The 20,197-nt window shown below is 48.6% G+C and overlaps 1 protein-coding gene across 3 annotated transcripts in view; it reads right to left on the reverse strand.

Annotated features, from left to right (window-relative positions):
• Positions 1 to 18,548, reverse strand: part of ZFP64 (ZFP64 zinc finger protein) — a 95,567-nt gene extending 77,019 nt beyond the window's left edge. The window contains exons 1-2 of one of the 3 annotated variants that reach the window (XM_021077225.1): positions 18,360 to 18,547; positions 14,998 to 15,231 (exon numbers count right to left, since the gene is read on the reverse strand). In XM_021077225.1, coding sequence (XP_020932884.1) covers positions 14,998 to 15,231; positions 18,360 to 18,405 — 280 coding nt within the window. In that variant the 5' untranslated portion in view covers positions 18,406 to 18,547. 3 annotated transcript variants of the gene reach the window in all.

The raw sequence follows: 20,197 nt of genomic DNA on the forward strand, positions 1-20,197 counted from the left end.
AGGAACTTGTTACAGAGGCAGATTCTCAGGCCCCATCCCACCTATTGAATCAGAAACTCTCGGGTGGACCCAGCAACTTGTAATAACAAGCTGTCCACGTGATTCTGACACTCACTCAAGCCTGACAACCGATGGTGTAGACAATCCTTTCTGCCCAACTCAATCATAAATCTTTTTTTTTGTTTTTTTTGTTTGGGGGGGTTGTTTTGTTTTTTAAAAAATTTTATTAAAGTATAGTTGGTTTACAACATTTCAATTTCTGTTGTACAGTCAACGTAAATCTTAATCCATCTTTCTTTCGCGGTAATCTCTTTGCGAGAACAGCAGCTGTTCCTCCAACAAGAAAATTTGCTTCATTGATATCAAACTGACCCCCTGCTTCCGTTTCCAGGTATTTTGGGGCACAGCTACTTTCGCCTTCAACCTGAATCATCCTGCGGTATCTCAGAAGATATTTCAGACAGCAATTAAATGCAGCACTTACAGCTCCAAAAATGCACACAACTCTGCCAAAGTGACAAGAAGGTGATCAACGGTGGTCGGTTTGTTCAAAGGCAATCTCATGGATCCCAGGGTGCACGCCCACTCTGGGTTTGTTCTTTGAGCTGATAGAGTCCAGATTCAGTCACTACGCGTGGCACCTCAGCCCACTTACGGGGCTTCTTTGAGGCTCAGTTTCATCGCCTGTAAATGGAGATAATCTCCGTGCCCACTTGGTGGTTGTTGCCAAGCTTCACACCTGTGCCATAGGTACGGCCACAGCTGAGTCCTAATAAATGCCAGTCACTAGAACTGAACAGAACTGGGCACCAGACTCCCAGCGGGAATGATGAAAACTAAGGGGGACCAACAGCCTCCCTCTGCCTGGGACTGAGGCTTCCCCGGGACATGGGACCTCTGGTGATGAAACTAGGATGGTCATGCTGTCACCACCTCCCAGCTTGTTGCTCTGCCACTTTTTGACCAAAAAGAAGGCTGGACGGCGCTGGGGTGGGAAGGGGTTGTGAGGGGCCAGGCCCTCCCTGCAGCTCAGCTGTGAGTTGTCACAGCCTCCTGGGAGGTCAGGGCTGGGCCCTGGATGCTCCTGAACCTGTGGTCCACCCTCCTGGGAGAGTGGCAGGGCTCTGTCTCTTAACGGTCCACCTGCCCCTCCATCACAAGCCTCAGCATCGCTTTCACGGTGAGTCACGGTAAAGGGAAACATGAACATTCTGGGGTTTTTGTTTTGTTTTTAGGGGTGCACCTGTGGCATATGGAGGTTCCCAGGCTAAGGGTCGAATTGGAGCTGTAGTTGCCGGCCTACACCACAACCTCAGCAACTCGGGAGCCGAGCCATGTCTGCTACCTACACCACAGTTCACGGCAACGCCGGATCCTTAACCCACTGATTGAGGCCAGGGGTCGAACCTGGGTCCTCATGGATACCAGTCAGATTCATTTCCGCTGAGCCAAGATGGGAACTCCAAATATTCTGGGTTTTGTTTTGTTTTGTTTTCAGGGCTGCACCTGCAGCATATGGAAGTTCCTAGGCTAGGGGTTGAATTGGAGCTGCAGCTGAGGCCCACGCCACAGCCACAGTAACACTGGATCTGAGCCACAACTGTGACCTACATCAAAGCTTGTTGTAAGGCTGGATCCTTAACCTCTGAAGGAGGCCAGGGATTGAACCCGAATCCTCACGGACTCTGCTGGATTCTTAACCTGCTGAGCCACAACAGGAACGCCAAATATTCCTGGATATGGATGCCTTCTCAGATACATGGTTTGCAAATATTTCCTCCCATTCCACGGGCCCCTTTCCATTCTACTGGTCACTTCCTTAGATGCACAGACGTTGGACGGCTTCTCATTTGTCTGTTTTTGCCTTTGTTGCCTGGCCTTGGGTGTCCTGGGGAGGCAGCAGGAAGCACAGGGAGTCAGGCACCCAACTGCAAGGATCGTTTGTGGGGCAGGCGCTAATCCCCCTTGAGTCACCCCACGGTCGACAGCTCCTGGACCAGAGGGGGTTTTTGCTGAAGAGTCTGGACTCTTAAGTTTTCTCCCAGCCTGTTTCCCCACCTGGGGAATGAGAACAATTTCTCTTCCCGTCTCCTAGGGCTGTGGTGAGGGCTGGAGATGGCCATGTGAAACTGTTACTGCTGTTGTCATTGTTCATTGATTTACTCAGCACCTGCTGTGGGCCAGGCACTAGTCTAAGTACGAGAAACACACCAGAGAGCCAAAGGGACAAAAATCCCTGCCTGCCTGGAGCGGACGCTCTAGCTGGGAGGGGTGCAGGCAATAAATAATTTAAATCTGCACTGTGTAGCTACACGCTATGGAGAAAAAGAAAGCAGGGAAGGGTCCAGGGGATGGTGGGGGGAATGCAGTTTTAAGCAGGTGCTCTGGGAAGGATTCAGGGAGGATGTGACATTTCCATACAGAACATGGAAGCCCGGAACTATTAATAGCATTCGGCTGCAGGTGTCTGGAATGGCACAGTTAACAAAGGGGCACCGGGGCACCCAGTTACCCCAGGGTGGAGCTCCCTGCTGGCTTTATCAAGGCCACTTCCTCCCATTCCCCCCTTACATACACATACACTTGGCTTCTTTACAGTGGGTCTGGAAGGAACCCGCAGCCCAGGGAAAGCCTTCAGGTGGCCTTGATCTCTAAGGGGCTGCCTCAGTCCCTTTGGGCATCTGTGTGTGGTCTGACGTCAGAGTGGCCCTTCATTTCAAGGTTTTGTGTGTGGGGGGTGGGGGGGTGTAGTCACACCAGCCTGGGACCAACTTGTGTCTCCACTGCTCATTAGCTGTGGGGTCTCGACCAAGTCCCTTTTCTGCTCTTCGGTGACCTTACAGCCTAGACCTTATTGCTCCAGTCAAGCCATAAGGAGGTTAAGACACAGCCAGCTGGGCACACCCTGAGTGCTGCAAAGTTATCTATCAGCTGATAGCGCTATAATGTTACACAATAAGAGTTAGTCCCTTGTCTGTCTTCAGACTTGGCATAAATAGTGGCAGTGGCCCTGGGGAACCTCCAGAGTGCCCAGGAGACATGCAGACAGCAGGGACCACCCCAAGCACCCAGGTCTGCAGAGTGGAGAAGAGCAGAGGGTATGACCCACCCCCAGGGAAGAATGTTCTTAAGCCCCTCTTTTCACAGAAGCTGCAGACAGCCAGGGCCATTCTCCCCCGTAGAGAAGGAGGTCTCATTTCTAACTTTTTGCAAGAGCTCAAGGCCTTGTCTCCCCCTCAGGCATGGCTCTTAACAATCCAGTTCAGTGTTTAGCCAGAGCAGCACCCACCCCTCCCCCAACATCCCCAGCCGCTCACGGCCTCACACCTGCTTCTGGGTTTGTGGTTGCCGCCGGGCTCCCCCTGGCTGGCCCGTGTGCCCAGGAGTGCAGGACGTGTGTTTTTTTATACGCCAACCCTGTTTGCAGCAGGAGCACCCTGGGTGTTCAGTTGTTCACTCATGACGTTGTTTAAAAAGTAAGACTGTCACATGAACTTCAAGGCAATCCAAATCTCTCCCGGCGGTTGGGACCCACGGGTGTCTTGGACCCTCTGGGTTCACCGGGGCCAATTATAGCTCCTGGCTCACAAAATCGCTTTTCAAATGTCTGAAGACGTTCTTGGGTCCCAAGCTACTCGGCCTCTACCTTCTCCAGCTTAAAAGCTCACAAATTTAAAAATCCCTTTCTCTTTTTGAAAATGAAAAATGTGTTATTTTTTTTTTCCAAAAAGGGTAAATGCGAATTGCAGAGAATCTGGGGAATACAGAAATGTGTGGAGAAGAAAAACGGCCCCGTGCTGAGCCCCTACACACGGCACTTGTCCGACAGAGCTCTCGTCTCTATTGCAGTTAAGCAGTCATTTGGGAAAGTATTTCACGCATCTCCTCCAGTCGGTTGGATGAGCCAGGGAAGGACAACTGTTTGTCTCCCAGCACCTCACACAGAATCTGGCACAGTGCAACGGCTCAGAGAACACCGGCTGAATTCACGATGGACCAAATGGCTAATGCATTCTTTTTACATAGATTTTAAAAGTATAAATCCGTGCTCGTGGCTTAAAGTGTTTCTTACTCTTTTTTATTAAACAACTTAACAGTTTATTAAACAATTTTACTAGGTGCAAGCATTTTACCATGTTATCATTCATCCAAAACACAGGTTCGTATGGCTACGTGATATGTCACCATTTTGGTTGTCACAGTTAAATTAACCATTCTCCTTTTTTGGACACTGAGTTGGTTTCTAGGTGTTTACCTTTATAAGCAACACCTACCCGCAAGTTCTAACTTCTCTCTAGTTTCTGGATATCTTCCTCAAAGCTGAAGAACTAGGTCAAAACAGAATGATCATTTTATTGTTTAGTGATTCATAATTATAAGCCCCTTCCAGGGAGTTCCCGTTGTGGCACAGTGGAAATGAATCTGACTAGTATCCAGGAGGACTCAGGTTTGATCCCTGGCCTTGCTCAGCAGGTTATGGATCAAGAGTTGCCGTGAGCTGGGGCGTTGGTCACATACGCGGCTTGGATCCTGAGTGGCTGTGGCTGCGGCTGTGGCTGTGGCCGGCAGCTGTAGCTCTGATTCGACCCCTTGCCTGGGAACTTCCATATGCCGAGGGTGAGGCCCCCAAAAGCAAAAAGCAAAAAAAAAAAAAAAAAGGACCCTTCCAGAAAATCTAAATCCATGTACATTCTCCCCCTCACCTTGGCTGCCACACAGAGTATCTGACAGGACAAAACAAGATCGGTTTAGTTTAATTTGCATTTCTTTCATCATGGGTGAAGAGTAATCCCTTTGCACCATATTTTATCCATTCACACACCTTCTTCATGAACTGTCTACTCAGGGTTGCAGCTCTTTTTTTTTTTTTCCCTATTGGTTTCTGACTCACTGACTTATAAACGACCTTCACACATTAAGGATATTCCTTCGATGTCATACAGTCCAAGCTATTGCTTGTTTCTCCCCATACTGTCCTTGCTTGGGATTCCCATTTAGGGGACTTGATTCAAATGCAGAATTGACCTTCTGAGAGAAAATCCACCTCACGCTGCCAGGAAGAGTTGTCTCATGCTACTCTAAAGGGTTTTCCCCACCTGGCACATCCCGCCTGGGCACATCAGCCCAACCACCCCCTGTTCCATGCAGGGTGAGCCTCGTCCCACCCCCCTCTCTCTGCCGCAGCTGATTGGCCTAGGGGAGGCACCTGCACAGAAGCTGGACCAATCAGACCCGCGTTGTCCTGGAATTAGAAACCCGGGCTAAAATAGTGTGGTTTGGTCGTTTCTGGCCTTTCTCCTGGTCCAGTGGTTCTCAAAAATGGATCATGTACCAGAGATTCTGATGCCGTGATCTGGGTATTGTCTGGTATATTTATAGTTGTAGTTTTAAGCAGGTTTTCCAGGTAATTCTTCTGCATGCCGGCTGTGAGTACTCCTGCTCTAGTCTATTCTAATCCAGTAGTGGCAGGTGTGTGGCTCTGCAGGGGGACTTGGGATTGGATTCCACTAAGCCCCTCCTCCTTGTCGCTTCCTCGCCTGGCTACCTCCGAGGCAGTGGGACGGGGCATGGGAAGTGGGCATGTTACCTATCCTAGCCAATGGGCTGGGAGTTTCTGGAGAAGTGCTTCCCGTCTGATAAAGAGAAGCTTCCCCTTTCCCCGTTCGTGGGCAGGGCTGAGTGAAGACTTGAGGCTGAGGGCTGTAGCAGCCACCTTGTGGCCATGAGGAGGACTCTGGCTGAGGACAGCCAGAAGATGCAAAAAACTCTAGGTCTGCCATGCTGGTTCTTGTCCTGAGAAAAGCAATGTCTTTCAGTCCAGCCCTCTTGTAGCTGAGTGTTACTAAGAGCAACTGAAAGCATGGAAACTAACCCAAGCCCTCACTGGCTGGTTCCCATTCCCAGGACTCTGCTCAGATGGTCCCAGATGATATCCTTAAGGTGCGGGCTGGGCACCTGCATTTTTCACCGAAGCTGTAGGTGGTTCTTTTAGAAATATGGCAGTGAGGACTTTCCCAAGGGGTGATGTGGTATGGTCAAGTGCAAAGAGTCTGCAGCCAGGCAGCCTGGCTTTGAGGCCCTTTTCTGCCATGTTCTGGCTCTGTCACCTTGGTCAAGTATTTAATTCCTTTGTGCTTTAGTACATCATGGGTAAAATGGAGCTAATAATTCTTAGCACCTAACTTACGCTGTGAAAATTTAATCTTTTAAATTAAAGGTTAAATTTAAATTCCTAACAGTTTAAGGCATGAAAAACTATTTCGAGTACTGAGAAAAGTGCCTGGCATACAATCAGCACTATAGGAAAATAGCTGCTGGTGTCATGATTATTATTGCCAGATAATTATTTGCCAGGTCCTCCTGGCAAATCATTATACAGTTTGTCTTACGAAATGACTCACACGCTCAACAACCTTCAATGGCTCCCCAGCTCCTTCAGAATAAAGGCCAGAGTCAAAGCAGAGCTTCTACCATGTACTCCCTGTGGCATCTCCAGCTGCTGTCACCGGATCACGCCCTGAGCTGCTCCACCTCCAGACCTCCAGGAAGAAAAGCCCCCTTCCCACCATCTTCCTCCCAAAAGCCGGTGAGCTTCTCAAAGCCTGTTCTCCATTTAATCTCACTCATCATGTTCCCCACTGGGACCAATCTACTACGCCTCTGCACGAGGCTGTACCTGTCACAGATGGCTGGGCTTGTATGTCTTACAACGAAATTCTCCTCCCCTCCCTGATGAGCTTGGAATTCTTCAGGGCCAAGCATCTCCTTTATCTCGGTTCCAGCATCTGGCCCACCCCAGTCCCCCAGCTGCCCTCCCTGGGCCCTCACGATGGGGCAGCCACCACGCCATGAATGGCTTGCACTCTTAACAAATTTAATCCTTACAGCTGCCCCTTCCTGCCCTCACTTGCTAACTGTTTTATTGAGCACCTAGCATGCGCCAGGCCCGGTGCTGGGTGGGAGGATAACGAGACAGACTTAGTCTCTGCTTGCTTGAGACTTACAGTCTGGTAAACTAGAAATCAGACCACGACTTTGAGGCCCACAGGCCACATTGAGCCTTCATATTTTTCTTTATTTTTTTTTTTTAAGGCTTTCAAAATCAATTAGATGGGAGTTCCCTGGTGGCCTAGTGGGTTAAGGAACCAGTTGTGCCTGCTGTGGCTGGAGTCACTGCTGTGGCATAGCAGTGGGGTTCAATTCCCGGCCCGGGAGCTTCTACATGCCATGGGTGCGACCAAAAAACCAAAATCAATTAAGTGGGCTGAGTCTCCTCAGGTCAATGACTTCTGGCCAGGAACACACCTGGAGTTGAATAAGTTGATGACTCGTTACAACGAGGGAAACCTCACCCCAGGGAGCCGCAGAGGGGCTCAGTAAGAGGGTGCTAGAAAAGACTTAGAGTATTAGAGGTTTGGGGTTCAGGTAAGATAACTTTGGGGGGAGGAGCAAGGAAGCCTGCACTGGAGGCTGTTGGGAAGTGGAGATAAGTCTATGATTTGATAACTTTGTTTTTTGTTTTTCGTTGTTTTTTTTGTTGTTTTTGCTTTGTTTTTTTGTCTTTTTGCCTTTTTCTAGGGCTGCTCCTGAGGCATATGGAGGTTCTCAGGCTAGGGTCTAATCAGAGCTGTAGCCGCCGGCCTACGCCACAGCAACGCGGGATCTGAGCCACATCTGCGACCCACACCACAGCTCACGGCAACCCCGGATCCTTAACCCACTGAGCAAGGCCAGGGATCGAACCCGCAACCTCATGGTTCCTAGTCAGATGCGTTAACCACTGCGCCACGACGGGAACTCCCTGATTTGATACCTTAATAACTATCACCAACAAGCAGAGGAGGCTAAAGCTGTAACAGGCACTCTGATTAGCCGGGGAGCAGGGACATCTAGTGTTCTGTGACTTGGATGTGATGACGGAGCGGTTTTGTTTTCGTCCTGTTCCACCAGTCACAGAGTGGCCCCTGTCTCATGGCGAGGTCCTGCTACACTGTTTGTATTCAACAGGAGAACAGCATAGCCCACCTGGGAACGCCAGCTCAGCTGGCAGTGCTTCCGATGCTTCCTGGCTCAATCTCGGGGCTGCTTTCCTCCTCCTCAGGGGGTGTCACAGGCCTGCCCACTCCCCATCACAGCGGATCTGACACTGCATTCATGGTCACAGCCTGTTCCCCGGGTGCATCTGAATTCACTTCTCTGACTAAAGACTGCTTGTTACCAAATAAATTGCAACAAGTGTTAAGTGTTGGCGGGGGAAGCAGTGAAGCCCTAACCTCAGGGGTGGCGGGGTAGGGCGGGGCAGGGCAGGGGGTTGGAAATCATGGCTAGCTTCCAGGTGGAGGTGACTTTTAACTTGGAACCTAAAAAAGTACGAATTAAGCAGAAGAGGCAGGAAAGATCACTCTAGGTTCAGTGATAATTCAACAAATATTGGCTAGGGGCTTGCCATGAGCCAGGCCTTAGGCAAAATTCTCCATGTGCAGTTTCATTTAATTCGCACAGCCCCCTAATTCGCTAAGTAATGAGAGCTAACCCTGACAGCTCTGTCTTCCAGGTGGGAGTGCTCAGAAGCCCAGCTGGGGCCCTCTGAGGTGAGGACAGTCATTGCTCCCATTTTACAGATGGGAAAATGGAGACACTGCATCATCTGCCCAAGGTTACCTGGTTAGCAGCCGGGATTGGAACCAGGCAGTCTGGCTCTAGACCCCAGACTCCTCACTACGAAGGTCTGTGGCCTTTCTATTTATTCTTGTCCCCCCTTTATTTTTTTTAATTTTTAATTTTCTAATGTTAACTTTTCATTTTTTAACATTTTATTGAATGGTGGGTGATTTACACTGTCCCCGCTCTAAAAATGAGACACCAAGCGCTCTTAGAATTAGCACTGGTCACACAGCTCCTAAGGCTTTCTGCAGCCAAGACTCAGATTCAGCGGCTTGACTCCAAAGCCCCCTAACTTTAAGCCATGAACTTAGAAAATGTGTGTAAGATGCTAACATTTACACCAGCATCAGTATCTAATTTTACGGCTCCTATGGGAAAGTTCCAAAATGCCAAACAGGCACCTTTCAAAGCGAGTGGGCAGAGAATGCATTTTACTGCATATCCAAATGTTACTGGGTGGAGAGAAGACCTAAGAGCTGAGTGAGGAAGAATCTGGTTTAATCAAGGACTGAAGACAGACAAACAGCCCTGAACGATGTCTGGATGCCAGTATTATTGATTGATTGATTTGTTTATTCATTCATTCATTTCTGGCCTCCTCATAGCATAAGGAGTTCCTGGGCCAGGGATCAGATCCCAGCTGAAGGTCTGATCTATGCCACAGCTGTGGCAACACCAGAGCCTTAACTCACTGTGCCAGGCTGGGGATCGAACCTGTGACCCAGCGCTCCGAAGATGCCCAGAGAATTCCTGGATGCCAGTATTTAGAGGAATCTGCCAGGCTGAGGAACTCGGACTGTGGCCTGGGGCAGTGAACGACTCTCAGGCTGGGTCAAGGCTCCGGAAGCCCCTGGGAGCTTGTTAAAAATGCAGATGCCCGAGCCTCATCAACTCGGATTCAGAGGTGCAGCCTGGGGAACTGGTATCTTTAATAAGCTCCCTGGGGGAATCAAGGGTTCACAGGCAGGTCTGGAAATGGCCTCTTGTGCAACACTGAAGCCCAAACTTCAGGGGAGTCAGGCCCAGAAAAATCAAACTATTTAAATCGTGTAAAGGAAAGGGACAAAAAGCAAGATTCTGTTTGTTTTATGTCAGAGATGCAGGTGTGATCAGGAAGACCAGCTAAGTCGAGCGGAGACACGGCGGCCTGCAAATTCATCATCTGCTCACCACTGCTCACTCATCTCTCCATTAATAAAAGTGGTCGTTTATTGAGCCTAATGACTCTGTCCCAGGTCCCCTGTGGGTTATCACAGAGTCCTCATAATAACCCAGTGGTATTAGGTATTAAGCACCTAACGCCATTACCCAATAGTGTTGGGTACCAAGCTAACTCTTTTCTACAGCAGAGGAAGTGGCTGGCCCATGGGCCAGGGTGGCAAGACTGGGATAAAAGTCCAGCAGTGGACTGGGAGCTCCTGTCAACACTGTGCAGCTGGTGCCATTGTCAGCAGGACCCAAAGAGGATTCCAGGTCTGGCCTGAGCATACAGAGCAGTAGTCAAAACTGAGGCGTGGTCAGTGTGAGCAACGGCAACAGAGATGCTAAGAGGAGGATGAACGCCTCTGAGCAAAGATCCAGGACAGAAGAAGGAGCTGTTATCTGGTGTGGCTCAGCTTCACTTATGGACGTGAGATTTGGGCCACTGTGCATTCACTCCACAAAGAATAATAGCTTAGATGTTCCTGTTGTGGTACAGTGGAAACGAATCCGACTGCTAACCATGAGGTTGCGGGTTTGATCCCTGGCCTCACTCAGTGGGTTAAGGATCTGGCATTGCCGTGACCTGTGGTATAGGTCACAGACATGGCTTGGATCTGGCATTGCTGTGGCTGTGGTGTAGGCCAACAGCTGTAGCTCTGATTTGACCCCTAGCCTGGGAACCTCCATATGCTGCAGGTGCAGCCGTAAAAAGCAAAAAAAAAAAAAACCTTAGAATATGGTGCTGTTGCATGGTGAACATGAGGGGTGCAGCCCTGCCTGCATGGTACTTATGGTTCAGTGATGGGATAGAATTTAAGTTTGTTCTACAAATAATTGTTTAAGTACAGGGACCTGACCTGGTCTGAGAGAACAGTGTGCACGCATGTGTAAATGCCTTTGAGGAAAGGCAAGGCGTGTACACCCAGCTCTGACACACACACAAGCATGAAGTCAGTGCCAGGAGGAGGGAACAACATGTACAAAGGCTCTGAGACATAAGAACGGCTCATGTGGTAACAGAAAGGACATCATCACGGCTGCTGCAGTTCAGAGGGGAGAGGAGTGTCCAGAGACGAAGCCACATCCTCTGTGTGCAATCTGAGGATGAGTTGGGGTCCGCCAGGTAAAGGTGGGAAAGGTATTTCAGGAGGAAAGGTATTTCTTTTTTTCTTTTTTTAATTTTAAATGATTTTTATTTTTTCCATTATAGCCAGAAGAGAGGTATTTCTTTTTTTTTTTTTTTTGGTCTTTTGTCTTTTTGTTGTTGTTGTTGCTATTTCTTGGGCCGCTCCCGCGTCACGTGGAGGTTCCCAGGCTAGGGGTTGAATCGGAGCTGTAGCCACCAGCCTACGCCAGAGCCACAGCAACTCGGGATCCGAGCCGCGTCTGCAACCTACACCACAGCTCACGGCAACGCCGGATCGTTAACCCACTGAGCAAGGACAGGGACCGAACCTGCAACCTCATGGTTCCTAGTCAGATTCGTTAACCACTGCGCCACGACGGGAACTCCAGAAGAGAGGTATTTCTGAGCGAAGGCTCTGAACCCAGAAAGATGCAATGGCCGTGAGTAATGTACGGATTGCCTGGAAGCCTCCTCGGGCTGGGGTCTTGTGTCACAGGCTTCACTCCTGGTGTGTGGGGCTTCTGGGAGTTATGGGTTTTTGTGGCGCTACACCCACAGTATGTGGAAGTTTCTAGGCCAGGGGTTGAACCCATGCCACAGCAGCAACTCAAGCCACAGCAGTGACAATGCTGGCTCCTTAACCTGCTGCGCCACCAGGGAACTCCACTCACTGGGGATTTATTTTTGAGGACAGGTAACCAAACACTGTTTGGCTTCAGGGAGAAGGCCACTAGGGTAAAGGCCAAAGCACTGACATCCCAGGACTGTCCTGACTTGCAGTGAGACCCTGGCCATGTCTCATCCCCAGGCACAGCCCCACTCTGTCCAGCTGTAAAATGAGAAGGTTGTACCAGGCCCATCGGTAAGGTGGTTTTCAGTTTTAACACTTTCCGGGTGATGCCTCTAAGATGAGAATTAGGATAAATTCAGGAAAAAGTGGGAAGCCCTCAAGGTAATCTTATTAAGGTTTGCAAGGTGATCAATTATATTTCAAAGCTGAAAAATTCAGCAGAAACATTATTTTGGATGCATTAGGGAAACAACCACAAAACTTTGCTTATAGCCAAAAAATTCAGACCCCCACGCCAATATACAACTGATAAGGTAAAAAGTTGATACCCCCACTTCAGACCATTCCTCTGCTCCAGACTTACTCTTTAGTAAACACTGAGAATAAGCCAGAAGCTGCTGGAGGGCTCAATCAGTCTCATGGATGTACTGAGGCCAACAAAGTTTTAAAATCTGAGAAATTTTACATTTTTCAGTTTCTCAGAGAAACCCAAATATCTGAAAGGATCCAAAGAGCAGCTTTCTCTACTTTACCACAGTCCCTACTACTCCCTAATACCTCACACACAGCTTACTTCTCTCATTAACTTTACCTGCCTCCTTCTAGTTATAGAAGCTTTCCTTGAACATAATACTATATGTGTATGCCTTTTACACATACCTGGAAAATCTATGTCTGTACACAGGTTTACGTCTCCTTTTCAAAGTGAAATAATATTCTACTATCTGAATTTATCTATCATTAGATTATTATTCATTATTCATCTCTGGTATTTATGCATCTAATTTCCTCTTGACAGGTACATATGACAGTTCTATTTTCTTTTTTCTTTCTTTTTTTTTTTTTTGTCTTTTTGCCATTTCTTGGGCCGCTCCCGCGGCATATGGAGGTTCCCAGGCTAGGGGTCAAATCGGAGCTCTAGCCACTGGGCTACATCAGGGCCACAGCAACGCAGGATGCAAGTTGCATCTGCGACCCACACCACAGCTCACGGCAATGCTGGATTGTTAACCCACTGAGCAAGGGCAGGGATCGAACCCACAACCTCATGGTTCCCAGTCGGATTCGTTAACCACTGCGCCACGATGGGAACTCCCAGTTCTATTTTCTTTATAGAAAATGCTCTAAGCAAATATGCTTGTACATTTGTTTATCAAACTTTATGGGATAAATACCCAGAAGTGCACTTAATGGGTAGATGTGTTTCTGTACATTTTAACATTTGAAAGATTTTAAGTGTAAGATTTAAAGTTTGGGAGAGATCACAAAATTGCCTAGGTAATATGAATTTACATTTCCAGAAAGGAAAGGAAAGCAGTATTTGCTTTGCAGTTCTTTAATTACTAAGGCAGTGGAGCATCTTTTTGTGTTTAGTGACCCTTGGATATAATCTGCTGCCCTTTGCTGACTTTTCCTTTTTTCCTTTTTTTTTTTGTCTTTTTTAGGGTGGCACCTGTAGCATATGGAGGTTCCCAGGCTAGGAGTCGAATCAGAGCCACAGCTGCTGGCCTACACCACAGCCACCAGCCTAAGTCACAGCCACAGCAATGTGGGATCTGAGTCATGTCTGTGACCTACACCACGGCTCATGACAACACTGGATCCTTAACCCACTGAGCAAGACCAGAGATCAAACCTGCATCCTCATGGATGCTAGTCAGACTCATTACTGCTAAGCCATAGCAGGAACTCCGCTGACTTTTCCATTTGGTTCTTTTATTGACTTTTAGGAGTTCTTTATATATGAGAGGCATTAGACCTTAGTCATATATGTGCTGCAATTTTTTTCCTCCAGTTGTTTGACCTTTTTTTTTTTTTTTTAATCTTTTCTAGGCCCACACCCTCAGCATATGGAGGTTCCCGGGCGAGGGGTCTTATCGGAGCTGTAGCTGCCGAACTCACCACAGCCACAGCAATGCGGAATCCGAGCCGCCTCTGCGACCTACACCACAGCTCAGGACAACACCAGATCCTTGACCCACTGAATGAGGCCAGGAATCGAACCCACAACCTCATGGTTCCTAGTTGGATTCATTAATCACTGCAACATAATGGGAACTCCCTTGAGCTTTTTTTTTTTTTTTTTTGTCTTTTTTTGTCTTTTCCAGGGCCGCACCCGCAGCATACAGAGGTTCCCAGGCTAGGGGTCCAATCAGCTGTAGCTGCTAGCCTACACCACAGCCACTGCAAGGCCAGATCCAGGCCGCATCTGTAACCTACACCACGGTTCATGGCAATGCCGGATCCTTAACCCACTGAGGGAGGCCAGGGATCAAACCTGCAATCTCATGGTTCCTAGTTGGATTCGTTTCAGCTGTGCCATGATGGGAACTCCTGTTTGACTTTTTTATACATTGTTTTTACATTGGAAAAATAGTAACTTTATTTGCAATCATATGACATAATTGTTTTTCTTTCAAGGGAAGGAATCCTTCCTTGGTAGGCACAATATTAATCAATATATATTTCAATTTAAAAATTTGAATGCCTTTATCTAAGGAATATATTTTTCACTTCCCCACAGGATCCAACAGTGTGTCTGCTATCTCCCAAGTGGGTTACTTCCTATTTTTAAAGTTACCTGTCTGGTCCCTTAAGGCAGATCACACAGGTATAAGTACAGGTAGGTGTGTGTGTGTGTGTGTGTGTCTGTGTGTGTGTGTATAGTTTTCACTCCAGAACTTTCACAGCTGCATTGTGCACATTTAAGATGTGGATCCATCTGCAATGTATTTTGTACACAACCAAGAACTAGGATGAACTTTTCTGTTTTCCTGGTTGGCAGTACAAGGGAGGGAAGGCATCAATGCCTGTTTATAGGTTTTGAAAAATCATGTTTTGCCCCTTTACACAAATAATGCAAATTCAGGAATCATACATGTATTCTCACCACCCAAAATAACCACTTTTCCTTTTTTACCATTTCCTGCAAGTATTTTTTTTTCTTAGTAGGTAGGTTTTTGTTTTAGAAACCTGGTTTGGGTCTGTTTTGTTTCGCATGTGACAACAATTTATAACTGCTACCACGTAATGCTTTAACCTAGCAGTTCCCACACCTGGCTGGGCAGCTGGCTTCCCAGTGGAGCTTGTTAAAAATAATGAATCAGCAACCCTAGGGGTGGACCCTGGGTGTCTATACTTTTAACAAGTTCTGCGGAGGCATTTGGGCATAGCCAGGCCAGCTCTAAGTGACTTCCGCATCCCCCATTCTTACCTGTGATCGTCTGGGTCTCTGAGGTGATGGTTCGCGTGGTGGTCTGAGTCTGGGTGGCAGGCACCGTTTCCTCTGATACAAACTGGACCGTGCTGGGCGTCGCCCCGGACGTGCTGGTCAGCTGGCAGCCACTTTGCTTGTGAGCCACAAAGGCATCCAGGTTGTTAAACTGCTGCTTGCAGATGCCACAGATATGAATGTCAGGAGTCAGCTCAACCAGCACGGTTGTGCCACCTGGAACTCCACGGGGCAAAGGGAAAGTCACAGATTAATTCCAAATAGCCTGAAATTACAATACCAACCAGATTCATGGGAGGAAAGGGAATGATGGCAGATGCGGCTACTTGCTAGCTAAATATCTATTTCACTCCCCTCTTCTTCCTGGCAAACAGAATCCCAGCTCTGTCCCAGCAGCGATGTGCCCAGACCCAAATGATGCTCCTCACAGGGGCACTAGCGGTATTTTATGCAAGGAAGTTCTTCAGTGTGCAGGACTACCCTGCACTTCAAAAGACCAGCAGCCATCTCCTATCCCAACTACAAAATAGTTGTACTTCCTGGTCATTATGAAAACCCATGCCCTCACTGTTCTAAGCCCTTCCCTCAACATGAGAACCAGTAGTTTAAATAATCTTGGTTCCCTACCTATTTGGGAACCCCTCCAGCACAATGATGGAAGAGCTTCTGGGAAAAGTGTGGCTTTCATGATAAACAGGGAGCTGACATGGTTGGCACTGTCCATCTCTTCTTCTGGCCTTGAATGCAAATGAGTTGTGAGGGACTTCTGCAGCCATGATGTAACCATGAGGTAAATGCTAAGATCTCAATCAAAGCCTACTTCACTGATCCCCTGAATCAACCCTGTAATTAACCAATTCTAGATATCTCATTTGGCCAATATAGTTCAGTTTTGTTACTTGTAGCCAAAATTCATTCCTGACAGAGACATTATTTCTCAATAGTCATAATACCAAGAGTTAATGCTGTATTAACATTTCCAAAGCACTTAACACAGTCCTGACACTATATTAGAAAGTGCTATATAAATGTATGTTAAATAAACACAATAAGTCTCTAATTGATATGACTACTTGAATTTTTATTTAAAAAGTTTTCTTTGCCTTATTACAAGGAAACTCATGTTTATAACAGAAAATACGGAAGAGAAGGAAGGAAATCATTCTTTCCACTTATGGGTACCATGAACATTACAAAATATTTTCTTTCATTCAAAATATTTTCTTTCAATTAAAAAAAATTTAAGACCGTAATGCATTGTAAATTAATTTTTTCCCACATAATATCACATAAGCATTGTGTTTTATCACTAAAATCTCTTTATAAATATAACACACCATTCCATGTTTTCCATGCCTCAGAACTTCTCAATAATTGTAAGGTTTTTATATTATTTCCAATTTTCCCCAAATCTAAGTAGTATGAGAACTACCTTTGTGCATATATGGTTGGCATCCATGAATCATTTGTGTCTGGCATTTTTCTTTCTTTTTTCTTTTTAGGGCTACACCTGCAGCATATGGAAGTTCCGGGCAACAATGGAGTTGCAGCTGCAGGCCTAGGTTACAGCCACAGCAACACTGGATCCTAAACCCACTGAGCGAGGCCAGAGATCAAACCCATCCATCAGGACACCATGTCGGGTTCTTAATCCACTGAGCCACAATGGGAACTCCCACGATTCATTATTTTTTGAAAATTTATAAAACATTTGTTTTATGTCCCATTTCCCTCTTCCATCTTTAGGTAGAAATACAATTTGGTTAATTTGCTAAGAAGAGCTACTGTGGGCTGATCATGGTAATGTTTTATAAACCAGTTTGTAGAGCGCCCTGTGCACTTTACTTTGAAATCAGTGGATGGAAGGAATGGTCCCTTTTCTTCACTAAAACACCGCCCTCCTGTAGCTACTGAGGAGCCCCTGCTAAGAGGAGGATGAGGAACCAAGAGAGTGACTTGCATAGCTGAGGGCTCCTTAATAATCAAATAGGATGGATACTCAGGAAGAAATGGGGAGAAGTTTCTGCTTCATAGGATGGTACTGAGGATTAAATGAGGTGGTGCTTGTAAAAGGCCACCACAGGGATCCCCATGCCCCAGCATGTCACCTGGTGGGGTTATTACTGAGGTACCCTACCTGAATTTCAAAGTATCCCCTCTGAAAATGTGTAACTAAGACCATATTAAAAACGAACAAAAAGCACTGGGCAGTGAATGCTCACCACCAACAAAAAGAATGCCTTTACCTTTGCCAAGTTCTTCAAACTCGTCTTGGGATCAGAATAACGGGGGGAGGGGGCGGGGGAGGGGACTCGTTTAAACGGACACATCCGAGCCCCACTTCGGAGATACTGAGTCACAGGGAGATGGGGTGAATGGGGACTGGTGTTTAGGGAAATCTGAGCTTTTCACAACTTACGCAAGGAATATACACCTAAGTTTGGGAGCCAATGTCTCCAAAATTGTTTCACAGTAACTACCCAACAAGCTACGCGCTGACGACGTGCTAGGTGTCTGCCAACCTCTGTGCCAGGGGTTCTCAAACTTAATGTGCATTCGAATCCCCCAGGGTAAGGCCGGCAGATCGCTCTGTTCTCCTCAAACTCCAACCCCGCCACCTGATGGGTGGGGTCTGGAGAGCCTTCTTCTCCTTCTTCTTCTTCTTCTTTTTTTTTTTTTTTTTTTAAATAAGCGCTCATGCTCCCAGGTGGCTGGTTTGCGTTCTCTGGACCACTCTTAGGGAAACAATGCGCCGGACGAAATCAGGGACTTGAAAAAGGCTGTCCTCATTAAGAAAATTAAAATGAACCCTAAACTCAGAGAAAACGACCACAGCCCCGTTACCCATTCAGATCTCCACCTTTTATGTGGAAAATGCTTTGCAGTAAGCCTGCAAGTCCAACCGGCCAGATCTCGTGAAATCCTCCGAGCCCCCAGACTTCAAGGATTTGGGGCCACCGAGACAGAAGTTTCCCATCAGCGTTGCCGCGGTTACCCCAAATCCACCTCCAAACTCCGCCGGGGGGCGGGGAATGCCCCGAGGGGTTGGCGATTGTCTGAAATGCATGCCCTCCCCCACGGTTCCCTTCCAGGGGAGCCTTCAATGCCGGAGAGCGCCCCCAACCGGGTTGGGTGCCCCGACTGGGTTGGGTGCCCCGACCCCAAACCCACACGGGCGCCTCCTGCACCGCGCGCGCGCCGCGGTCCCCGAGACGCCGGTTCCGGGCCGTCACCCCGATTTCGGGGCCCCGGGCCTGCTCGCTGCGTCGCAGACGTGCTTGGGCCCGGGCCCCGGAGCGCGCACTGGGCCCCGGAGCGCGCACTGCGCCCGGAAAAGCACTTACTTTGCACCGAGCCCGGGAAGCTCTCGCCTTCGCTGCTCGCGTTCATGGCCGCAGACTGGGAGATCCCCGGCTGGCGCGGGTGCCAGGGTGGGGGGCGCGGGTCTACATGGTGCAAGGACTTTTCCTTTTATTTTTCCACACCCCCCAGCCTTCCTTCTCCCAACTCTGCGAGGCGGGGAGGACGGATGTAAAGCAAGCGCCACTTCCGCTGCCTAGAGGGCGCTGGCCGGGCCCGGCCGCCCCAACCTGGCTTTGCATCAGCAGCTCCCGGGGGAAGCAGCGGGCCAATCCCGATGCCCAGGCCGCGAGGCCCCGCACCCGCGGAATCCCCCGGGATCCGGATGGCCCACACGCGTCCCGGCGGGTGGAGCGTCCACCTGGCTGCGGCAGCCGGCGCCTGGTCCGCACCCCTAAAGTCTGGGCGGGCGCGTTTGGCCTCCCTGGCTCTGGCGCCTTTGCACCTGCCGCCCTGGGCGTCTGGTCCCCACGGTGGCCCGGCAGCCGCGTTGTTCCTGGGTCGCTCAGGTGGTTTGCAGAGAGGACCGAGTCGGACTGCAATTGGGTGGGTGCGCGGGGCGCCACGGGCTTGGGGGTCACCCCGGCTGGGCGTCAGCGCCCGGCAAATCAGCGGAGCTCTGGGCGGGTCCCCTGCCCAGCTAGTGAAATAAAGAGGACTGTGATCACGCGCGTGGATCAGTCGCTGTAGGTCCCCTGCTCCAGGAGTCTGCCAACTTTGTTGTGCCTCACAGTCACCTGGAGAGTTTGATAGGCTGTAGACTGCCGGGCCCAACCCAGAGTGTCTGATTCAGCGGGTCTGAGGTGAGGCCAGAGGATGAGCATTTCTAAGTTACAAGGTGAAGTTCCTGATACTGATCTACACTGTCCTCCCAGACCTGTCCCTGCTCGCCCGACTTTGTCTCCTACTACTCTCTCTTTCCCTCTGGCATCAGCCTCAAGGGGTTTGTGCTTACTCTTCCCTCTGTGTCTACCTGCCACCTTGTCTTAATTTCAATTCCCCGTTCTTAGAGAGGTGGCCTGGCTAGCCCATTCTAATACTCCAGCCCCTCTTCCACCCCCAGTGTCTCCCTGTTTCCTTCCGGTCTGCTTCTTAGAACTTATAGAATCTCACAAGGTGTATCTGGAGTATCTCTATCCATCCATCTAGCTACATACCTATCTATACATACGGGTGATAATTTACTTGTTTATTACCTGTTTTCCCTCCCCCCCATTCAATAAATCCCCAAAAAAGTGGGATTTTAAAAAAACAAAAACTCTCGCTTCACTGATCTATGTATCCCCAGGGACTTGGCCTAGTGCCTCACACATAGTAGGCTCTTAGTAAATAGGGCTTATATAAGTAATGGAATTACCCTGCAGTTTGCATTAACTGTCTGTTCATTTCTCCAGCCACTATTTACCTATAAGTGTTTGCTATGTGCCAGGCACTGTGCTAGCCCTGGAGGTGCAAGGGGTGAGCCAAACTATTTGGTGCCTGCTCTAATAGAACTTGGCTAGGCGCTAGTGATGCAGTCAACACTAAACCATCAAATCAGCAGTGTAACTTCTTGGTGGTGGTAGGATCTCAGCTGACATACAACAAGGATGTGAGAGTGGCTTGAGGAATTCTCAAGGAAGGCCTCTTTGAGCAGGTAACACTTGAATGAGGCAGCGGCACATGGGCAGTTCCATCCTGGGGAATTGGCAAGAGCAAGAGCCAGAGCCAGAGCCGGGAGACAGGAATGAGCTAGATGGGAACTGACCATTGCCCACCAGTCTCACTCTCCCCCAGCGCTGCTCAGGTCTGCCATACCTGCCTCCTTGCTATTGTTCAGGCA

Source organism: Sus scrofa, chromosome 17 (assembly GCF_000003025.6).
Source record: "Sus scrofa isolate TJ Tabasco breed Duroc chromosome 17, Sscrofa11.1, whole genome shotgun sequence".
NCBI lineage: Eukaryota > Metazoa > Chordata > Mammalia > Artiodactyla > Suidae > Sus > Sus scrofa.